General features: G+C 42.9%; 2 protein-coding genes across 3 annotated transcripts; both read left to right on the top strand.

The window, feature by feature from the left end:
- Positions 1-397: 397 nt before the first annotated feature.
- On the top strand, positions 398-4,775 carry upp1 (uridine phosphorylase 1). 2 transcript variants are annotated; one of them, XM_078095086.1, is made up of 8 exons: positions 398-476; positions 1,206-1,250; positions 1,972-2,083; positions 2,190-2,348; positions 2,463-2,577; positions 3,168-3,377; positions 3,472-3,618; positions 3,705-4,775. In XM_078095086.1, the coding sequence occupies exons 2-8, from the start codon at positions 1,210-1,212 to the stop codon at positions 3,854-3,856; spliced, it is 936 nt and encodes a 311-aa protein (XP_077951212.1). In that variant the 5' UTR covers positions 398-476; positions 1,206-1,209; the 3' UTR covers positions 3,857-4,775. The 2 variants fall into 2 exon arrangements, with proteins under 2 accessions (XP_077951212.1, XP_040021332.1); XM_040165398.2 differs by lacking the exon at positions 398-476 and adding an exon at positions 728-926.
- Positions 4,415-9,412, top strand: stmn2a (stathmin 2a). The gene is made up of 5 exons (XM_040165401.2): positions 4,415-5,664; positions 7,159-7,254; positions 7,425-7,597; positions 7,711-7,902; positions 8,043-9,412. The coding sequence occupies exons 1-5, from the start codon at positions 5,646-5,648 to the stop codon at positions 8,100-8,102; spliced, it is 540 nt and encodes a 179-aa protein (XP_040021335.1). The 5' UTR covers positions 4,415-5,645; the 3' UTR covers positions 8,103-9,412.
- Positions 9,413-10,091: the final 679 nt, after the last annotated feature.

Here is a 10,091-nt window from a genome sequence, read left to right as displayed (position 1 = left end):
GTTTTGTGTCACAAGATTTTCTTTCCCACATGAAATTCAAGCTTAATCTGCAACCATGAATATATGAACTATTGATCTGACTACCGGGAGGTATTCCTCAGTTCTCTGAAGTATTATAGTGTCTTGCCTTACTCCATTAGAGCCACTGTACTCCACTTGTCCTGCAGCAAAGGGACCAAAGTAGCTGAAGTGAGAGTGAATATTTGGCTTAAATCCATCAGGTGAATATTCATTTCTGGGTGTGGGATGTGTAAATAGACCACTTTAGTTATACAGCATCAACTACTGTATCCTACTAAATGTATTAACTGAAATGGCACGTCTAATTTTCTCCAAAACATCGTAATGAATGAATATTTCCACATGCTCAAGATGTTCCTTTCTTTCACCTTCTGTGCAGTGAATGAGAAGGGGATTAAATACTCTACACTGCAAGTATTTCAAAAGTTGAACCATGCAGGACCACTGTGATCCAGGTATTACGAACACAAAGTAGTTTTCAGTCATTCTGTCCGCTACAGGTGTTGCACGTGTACTGTCTCAGACAACAACAACAACACAATTACAATTAACATTTTATTAAGATCGACGCCATTCTTCCTGTACTTGAATTCACATACAGCAGTAAAAAGTCTGACACTGTGGAGGTGATCACGATCTTCATCAAAATATAAACAAACAGATGTTGTTACGTACACAAGCCGCTGGGGTTGTTTGCGCGGACATCAGTGCGCGTAGTGACCGCACGTCTGTTGGGCCGTAGTGGTCCACGCTCGATGAATGGGCAAAGTAGGACTGGCGACGTAATCCGCGTCACGTCATTGTCGGCTGGAGCCTCCGGTTGCGCTAACGAGCACCTGTCAAGGGCGAAATATTAATTTGTCAAAAACCAAGGAACCGGCAGTCGAACAGCAACATAGCAGAAGGTAATTGTCTATCCCGCGTTTGTTACGTAGCTTTGTGGATTTGGTGGCTTCGTAACGAATGTCGTGTCTCGCGAGCTGTCGGCCGCAAAGTGCTGCGCGCAGCAATATCTGATTATCTACATCCGGATGGTTTATATTTTGTAGAATGTTCTTTAATTGTGTGTATCGTTGGGCTAATTCCTCACCACGTATAAGGTAAAACACACCCGTCCACTTTGCCAGTGCGACGTTTGGTTCTCGAGTCGTTTTGACGGTACAAAGGTGTTTTTTTTCCTTCAGGGAAATGAATCCAAAGGACGTTGCGGGGACCGAATCATGCAGCAGGTGAAAGTTGACACAGTCAAAGTCACGTTTATTCAAGAACGGCTGAGCTTATTGCGGTTGATCCACAAATGATAAATACGCGGATGATAATACAATGAATTACAATGGCCGCACCTCGTTTACTAAATACGTTGTTTATAACTTGAAATCGAAAAGGTAAATAATGTTCCTCCTTAGAGGGTCATTTCACTTAAATCACATATACAATATATACATTCTTAGATAGTAGATATACTCTACACCAATTACTCAGTTACTTGGGTTCAACAAGATAAAACTAGAAATTAATCTAATGCATTTATTAATTATGTAGGTATGACTATTTAATTAATTTTGTTGGAAATATTTTTGGTTGAAATAAATAACAGAAACTCATCTGTATGATGCGATACGGTTCAAGAGGACCACAAACTACATGTTCCAAAATGTCATAGTTAAATCCACTCACTTCAGAAAATTACATTACATGTCATTTAGCTGGAAACTTACATTGCATTTTTAACCCGTGGTTTTACATTTTGCCCGGGGAGCAATTAGGGTTTGGGTGTCTTGCTCAGGGACACTTCGACATGGGACATGGAGCAGCCACCCCCTCTGTCTCTACTCCATGCGCCACCCTCGCCCCATACTTAAAACACATTTTAACAAATGAATGACGTAAAATGAAATGGTTTTTCCATCTGACTGTCAGGCTGCTACTAAATCTGTTCTCCCCCATAAGTTCGGTTTTTGTGCACAACCCACACCTGGAAGAAATGAAAGATGACACCCTCTACCACTTTGGTTTTGGAACCAGAACTCACAACCTACCAGCTATGTTTGGTGATGTCAAAGTAATCATTTTCATGATGTAAAACATCTATATTTATTTATATGAAATACTGTTGATATTCTGCAATAAGAACAAATGAATCACTTTGTGTGCGTGTTTTCTTTCAGTTTGTGTGTGTGGGGGGCAGTCCTTGGAGAATGAAATCATTCATTGAGTACATTGCTGCCGAGCTCCGTTTGGAAGATCCCAAATCAGAGTACCCAAACATCTGTGCTGGAACGGACCGCTATGCTATGTACAAAGTTGGCCCCGTACTGTCCGTCAGCGTACGTAATATGACGTACAAGTCGTCGTAATCGTAATAACCTCTCGGCCTACCTCTGTTTCAAAATAAAATCACTGTCAATGGTTTGAAACTCGTCTATGCTTTTGTCTTGCAGCATGGGATGGGAATCCCATCTATTGCCATAATGTTGCATGAGCTGATAAAGCTCCTCCATCACGCTTGTTGCACCGATGTCACAATCTTTCGCATTGGAACATCAGGTGGAATAGGTAAGCTTATTATGTCCAAAATATCTGCTTTTGTGTCGTGACTGAATGGTAATACATCTGTATATTCATGTGTTGGGTTAGCAAGGATTGTGTTTATAAGAGGAAGTTTATAAATGTTTATTGAGAGAAAACTGGTATTTACCAGCCGGGACAGTGTGTGGCCGGTAACGCTTTCACCTTGTTAATCTATTTAAATCTCTGTGTCATCCTGCTAATTGTGGTCGGAGAGACACCTAGCGGGAACTACCACAGGAATGGTTTAAGTTCTCAGGTGTGTGTCGATGTTTTCAACGCGATAACAAACACTGTGAAAGATGCAGTCACCACACTAAAAAAAAAAAAATCCAAATACAGGGTAATATCAATGATGAGTGCGGTCCGAGCAAACGCGCGAGAACGTGGAGAAGCAGCCGTTTGAGCAATAATAACTGAAATAATATAAAAAATAGGAGGTACAAGAAGTTTCATTTTAACATGAACATGTTAACTATTTTACTTTGTATACTCCATATGAGTCCAATATGTTTTTTTGAATACTTCTTAATTCAAAGTTTCTCTTTTTCATCTCACCCGCCGTTTGTGGTGTTCAGGCCTCGAGCCCGGCACAGTTGTTGTGACCAAGCAGTCGTTGGATGCCACCTTCCTGCCCAAGTTTGAGCAGGTGATCTTGGGGAAGACGGTGGTGCGCAATACTGATCTCGACCCAAGCCTGGCCGAGGAGCTGTTACGCTGCAGCAAGGAGCTGGACCAGTTTGAGACCGTGGCAGGCAACACCATGTGTACACTGGATTTCTATGAAGGTAGGCTTGTCTGCTGCATTGTTTTTTTTTAATCACGTCTTAGTAAATGTTCATGGTTTTGCTATCTTCTCTGTCTGCTTGGTCTAACCCCCAGGCCAAGCCCGTCTGGATGGGGCCTTCTGCTCCTACAGCTTGAAGGACAAACAGGATTACCTCAATAAAGCCAGTGAAGCAGGAGTCTGCAATATAGAAATGGAGTCATCTGTTTTTGCTGCTATGTGTAAGCTGAGTGGTCTACGAGGTAAGAAAAATACAAATTTCCACTGTGTAGAAACAGATTCATCACCTCTCTCTCTCTCTAACGTTCGTGTGTGTGTGTGTGTGAAGCGGCTGTGGTCTGCGTGACATTACTGGATCGGCTGAACGGGGATCAACTGAACGTCGCTCCAGAAATTCTTCACGGCTACCAACAACGTCCCCAGATTCTGGTTGGCCACTACATTCAGAAGCAGTTGAAGAAAAAAGCACTCCGTAGCTAAGTGCAACTGTTGTTACGTTGTTGTGCAAGCAGCCATCACATTTCTTGTAAACATTATTTCTTTCTGATCAATAGCCATATCTATTATACCTCCATTATCCGCTGAAGGTTGAAATTACATACGAACTTAAATATCTTTTGGCTCTGTCTTAATACATTATAGGTTTTGCCCTCTAAGAGCTGTCCCTATAGCATTCATATGCATGCTCAGATTTTTGTTTTCTTACCCACCCTTAAGCTTTGTCCGGGTCCCCCTTGTGTGCACTTGCCAAATATTACAGCTCCGCAATTGTAGTTTTGCTCCAATTGTTTCCAGAGTGTCAATTGGTCATCAGGTGTAACGGTTATAAAGCGGTCGAGCGATTGTAGAATTGGCTACTTTGTCTTGCCTGACCTTCATCCCAGCGGAGCAGTGGAGGCTGATGATGATGAGGTGGAGGAGTAGGAGGAGCAGGAGGAGCGCCTCTTGTAGGTTTATCTCTGTCCACATTGTGGCCAGGAGTCCTGATGCAGTGGATCTCTCCTACTCCAGATCAGCTCCACGCTGTTGTGGTGACCAGCCGCCCCACTAACAATGTTATCAGTGACTGTGAGATCAGACACACAACCACCCTTTTTTCTACTTCTCCACTAAAGAGCAGTTTCTGCTTATTGTTCGAGCAGTTTTCTTTACAAAACAGAGGCTTGATGCTTTCTTTTTAAAACTTAAATACAATTTACAAACAGCTGTCATGTAGCAACATGGCACATCTGATCATGTTGAAGACTGCCTTTGTTTTATACAATATGTAAAGCTTATATCCATAAAACATGATTTCAGTTAGGACTTTTTGCAAGATGATGTTGTAACGAAATTACCTTGAACTGTCATTAGTGTTGAATGAAGACTGAAAAAATGACTGATAAATGTTTGCCCTTTTGATGGTATTGCTTATGTGTGTTTTTATGAAAAATGTATTTTGCATTGTACAATTAGGCTGATGCAGTTTCCTTCAGAAGCTAAAACATTTTTGAGAAGACGACTGAATGTCTTAACACTAAAGAATTATAATGCAGTTCAATGATCTTGTAATGTTCATACAGTTTAACGTCACAGTTTTGTCTGAAGCAAGAGGTTTGATGCATTATGACCAACATCCTGACCACTTTGGTCGGATTAGAAAGTGACGTTATGATTATCTCTATTGATTTCTATCAATTTGTCAGTCACATACAGTATATCATTCCTTTTCCTGAGCTCACCAACTCAAAAACATTTGCCTCCTGTCTTCAGATCAGCTTATGACGATGAGCCTTCACAGTGGCTTCAACCTGAATTTATAAGTGTCTTTGGCTGATATCTGTTAAATAACTGTTCCTGGTTCTCTTTCTGTAGGCCGGCAATGACATAATAGTTCTCATTCACAGCAGAAAATAAAATAGTCTGCAGTATTATTTGCATTAAAAAATTTTTTTTTTGCAAGATACATTCTTAGGAGACATGAACCCTTTGATATTGCGAACCTTAATGTGGACCCAATGAAACATAAGTTACAAGAAACCGGTCTGAAAAACACATTTATGAATTCTTATGTGTGATCTTATGCTCACCTATTGCATGCTGGAAAAACTCTGCGCGTCATCGGGCTGGAGGAGGGGGAGGGTCTGCCTGCGCGCTCCCGTGCGCGCCCATGCGCCTCCTGTTCGCCATCCGATCCTATCCCGGTCTATTCGCTGACTCAGTGCCTTAAGCAGCATCCCCGTCCACCTGCACAGAGCTACAGCATCCTCTGCGGAGAACCACATCAGCCATGTCCAAAACAGCCACCGGTAAGCGCGCACCGACGCACTTGTGACGGATCTTTTTATCCGTATCAAGCTAATGTTTTCTTTTTTATGATCAAAATTATACATTTAATGGGATCGTTCCTCCATCGCGCGTGCGTCTATTGTCTGTGGAGTCATCTAACGAACACCGAGAACGTGGGCTCACGAGCGTCTCCTTCATTTTCCTCATCTCCGTCCTCGTTTGCTCTCGATCATACATGTTGTAGGACACGTTTACCAAGCGGATAACGCGAATCGGCCGGTGACAGCCTTTTATTTACTACAAGGGGGGGGGATGATGCCACAGCGGCCCCAACATGCAGCATAATGCAGACGGACCCCACCCAAGATGCTGAGCTGCCGACAGCACAGCTGGGACTGCTCCATCCGTCTGACTTCCACATTGCTCAGCTATGGTCGATTGACAGATATATAATCTGAACGCCTTATTGTAAATAAAACGCGATTGTTTGATCAGATCATTTTTTTGTGCTTTCTCCTTAAAAATCAGTGCCTCTAGCCCTCCTTAGGAGACATCGCCCGTTGTGAGTGATATGCTGCTAATTTAAAAAAAAACAAAAAAACCTATTTGCATCCACACAAATGCAAATCAGGCGTGGGAGCTGGCGCAAGGAGTCTTACATTAACACATAATAACATAGCCTGCCTTAGTCATCTCCTCTGATGGCCAGTTATTGTTGTAGGCCAGGCATTTAGCATTTGTTTTCGGCTTTTTCGCTCGGCCTGTGGACGCGTATCTAAAACATTAGTGGATCCTTGACATTAACATCTTATTTGGTCCCCCTGAAATGCAGCAGGGTGTTTATTCTGCCGTCAGCGTGGTCCGTGTGGTGGCAGAGATGGAGCGGAGGAGACAGGTGTGTGTGGCAGGGCGGGAGGCAGGCCAGCCCTGCAGCAAGGGGCCGCTCACGCACTGGCCTTTGCAGCAGAAGGCTGAGCAGCACTGACAATCTGTAGTCCTCCCTTCAACAGCCATGTGGGCACTTTGACAAACACAGGACAGGGCATGGACTCTGCAGAGGAGATTGAAGATAGTCAGGGGGGAATTGGTAAAAGCACACCGTACCCCAGATGGTAAAAGCCAACGTTGTTTATCAGCTGTATTTTGTGTTGGCAGCACTCAGGGCAGATATGTATCGTGTTCTTCTTGTTAAAAACCTTGGATTGGGCGGTCTATTCTCAGAGCTTGGACAAATTACAAGAGGATATTAGGAAAGGCAATCTCATTTGTTTATGAGTCACAAGTGTCACAAATAAGATCCCGGAGCAATTAATCCAATTAATTGTTCAACAACAGGGAACATTCCTGATGCCGGTCATTTGATGTTAATTGAGTTTCTAATGGAAATACTGTATCTCAAGTATATTTAGGGCTTTGTGGTATCGACAGGCAGACCTAGCATGTCTATTTTACCGTCTTTGTGAGTAACATGGAGAGACTCACCAGGATGCTGCTGTGTGTCTGTTTTCCTACAGCATATAAAGAGAAGATGAAGGAGCTGTCCGTCTTCTCGCTCATCTGCTCCTGTTTCTACCCAGAGGCACACAACAAGCGTGTCTGTGAGTTTGAAGGTATGGATCGGCTGATTTTCCCTTCAGATCAAACCTATTGCCCTCTGGTTGTATTCTCTGCCCTGTAATTACAGACGGCAGCGTTAGTGACATATTGTGGCATTAAACATGGACTCTGCTGGTATCATCATCGTCATCATTATCATGCATCATAATTGTCTGATTTGCAGACATGGAGGTGAAAGCTATAAACAAGCGAGCCTCTGGCCAGGCCTTCGAGGTGATCCTCAAGCCTCTGTCTCCAGTGTCAGATGTGGCCCACAACCTCCCCACCCCCCCAAAGAGGGATATCTCCTTGGAGGACATTGAGAAGAAACTGGAAGCTGCAGAAGACCGGAGGAAGGTGAGTTTTTTTTTTTTTTTACCTGTAGCTTGTAAAGTTGGATTATATTTGGAACTATATTCCAAACTAATCAGATGGTCAAACATGATTATTTTTTTGCTGTGTGTCTTTAGTACCAAGAGGCCCAGGTGCTGAGGGCTTTGGCAGAAAAACGAGACCACGAGAGGGAGGTGTTGATAAAGGCCATGGAAGAGAACAGCAACTTCAGCAAGATGGCCGAGGAGAAGCTCCTGATGAAGATGGAGCAGATCAAGGAGAACCGTGAGGCCCATCTGGCAGCTATGATTGAGCGTCTGCAGGAGAAGGTGAGAAATGCAGAGATCTTAGTTTGTGTTTCCTTTTCAAATCCCCCATTGGACGTGATTAAACTGGGCTTGGGCGCCGCAAGATGATGACTATTCTCCCACTCTCTCCCTTTCCCTCTCTGTTGTTCTTGTGCTTTCAGGAGAGACATGCAGCTTTGGTGCGCAAGAACAAAGAGCTGAGGGAAGAGCTGACAGCATGAGCCTCGCACAAGTCCTGATTTCCATGGTCCATCAACCCCCCCCCGTCCCACATCTCTCCCTCCCCCCAATCCAGTCCCCCCTCCCTTCCTTGCCCTGACCTCCCCTCAGACACCCAACAGACACCCAAACCTGGAGGCCGAGAGGTTTGAGGACCTCCCAACCCCATCACAACACACCACACCACCAGTACTTACCACTGTCAGTATTATCATTGGATACAAAAATCATTCAAACACTCATCTTGTGAGTTGAATTAATTTTAGGTTAGACAAAAAAAGTGAGAACACGGCTATTATTTTGTAAATACTCTTCTTTTCTTAAAGTCTCTCTCTCTATTTCTCTGTCTCTCTATCCCTCTATCTATCACGGTGGGTGAAATAAGTACAGAGATTGTATCGTACTGCGCTGTACAATTTCAAACATTGATTGACGTTTCGGTTCTTGAAATTTGACTTCGCAACCATTTTTCTTGTGAAAGCCGTCGGTGTTGTGAGTTGGCTGTAGACTGACATTTGCAGTGTTTCCTGATTGTGTCATCATGATGATGTTTCTGTGTCTTTGTAAAGAATGACAGTCGGTGTACCTACAAGACAAACTCCTCAAGATATCACCGTATCGCATCTGTATCTTTCTCGTGCACACCCACTCATTCCCCACACTTGGAACTCAACAACACGCAGAACTCCACAGATGCATAACGAGTCCACCTCCTCCGAAATTTGCTTGACGATGAACTCGACAGGTGATGTGTTGTTATTAAGAATGTTTTTGCCAAATGGAAGCAACTGTTTATACGCTTGAAGGTTCCCATTTACACTTAGAACGGCATTTCACAATGAGTCCATCTCAAGCCAAATCAAAATCTCCGTTTCACACACGATATTTTTCCATTAAGCTCTTGAATGTTATGACACCATACTGGTTACCATGCATATTGTCCTCGACGTTGGGATGTGCTGTTGGTCCCACCTTATTATTGACAGTGTCACCACAAGGCATGTCTGTGTGGGTGTGCGTGAACGCAAATTTACCACAAGGCAACATTAGCTTCTGCCCTCTTTAGGGGATTAGATGGATATGATGGATGCAGGATGCTTTACATTCAGCCCACTGAACTAGTCTCTTTTTAATATACAGTACCACTGCTATCTGCCTGCATTCTCTGCTGCTTGTGTTTCTCTGTGAAAGCTTTGCTGAATTACGGTTTGAGGTTCTGTGAACATGGCATGCACCATCTAATACTTTTCTGTGCTAAAAGAGGGATAATGTAAACCGACAAATAAAAGAACCAGTTATCTACACCACCTGAGATTCACCATCCTCCCCTTGTTGATTTGTCATTCGTGTTTCAGTGTAATGTTAATTCATTTGGGACATTGCACACAACTGTTTGTAAACTTAAATGTATGGTGAGGGTTGTTCCTTTGACGGATATACTAAACATATGAATCCACGATCCTCCATCCGGCACGTGCCAACACAAGGTTCCTCCAATAGGTGGCAGTGGCAGATTTCTTTAAGGCGAGGAAACAAAGTAGGTCTTTTTATACAAAAGTAGGAGGAAAGTCCATAATATGCTGAATGCCAACAGTGAACATTTTCAACTTTTTTAATAATCCTTGATTGTTTTTGTTTTTATATTTCTTTAGTAGAAGAATTGCAAAGAGAGAATCTACAATAATCCAAATAATTTGTGTTCTTTTTTCTGAGAAACAATATTTGGAATTGAGAGTCCTCATTTAGAGGGATCACGGTTTGCGTTGTGTATTAGCACTCACTCACAACATCAAATACTCTTTTAAATTTACGATAATGTAGAAAGACAATTTTATTATATTATTAACAACATGTGGCCTAAACCCTCAGAGGACAACTCACCGACTGTTCCTGCTGGAAGCCTGAGGTGTTGCATGGATGGAGAAAACTCTTTAAAAAACAGCAAACCTCTAAAACTCTGTCACTCATACGTGGCAGAAACAATACTGAGG

This window comes from Gasterosteus aculeatus, chromosome 20 (genome assembly GCF_964276395.1).
Source record: "Gasterosteus aculeatus chromosome 20, fGasAcu3.hap1.1, whole genome shotgun sequence".
NCBI lineage: Eukaryota > Metazoa > Chordata > Actinopteri > Perciformes > Gasterosteidae > Gasterosteus > Gasterosteus aculeatus.
Note: the sequence above shows the minus strand (reverse complement) of the source record. Positions and strands in the feature narration are given on the sequence as shown.

Excerpts from the sequence above, each read along its gene's own strand:
- upp1 (XM_078095086.1), top strand. The coding sequence starts at position 1,210 with ATGAATCCAAAGGACGTTGCGGGGACCGAATCATGCAGCAG. Across the intron at positions 2,578-3,167 it reads TGGAACATCAGGTGGAATAG|GCCTCGAGCCCGGCACAGTT; the intron begins GTAAGCTTATTA and ends TGTGGTGTTCAG. Across the intron at positions 3,619-3,704 it reads TAAGCTGAGTGGTCTACGAG|CGGCTGTGGTCTGCGTGACA; the intron begins GTAAGAAAAATA and ends GTGTGTGTGAAG.
- stmn2a (XM_040165401.2), top strand. Across the intron at positions 7,598-7,710 it reads CTGCAGAAGACCGGAGGAAG|TACCAAGAGGCCCAGGTGCT; the intron begins GTGAGTTTTTTT and ends GTGTGTCTTTAG. Across the intron at positions 7,903-8,042 it reads TTGAGCGTCTGCAGGAGAAG|GAGAGACATGCAGCTTTGGT; the intron begins GTGAGAAATGCA and ends TTGTGCTTTCAG.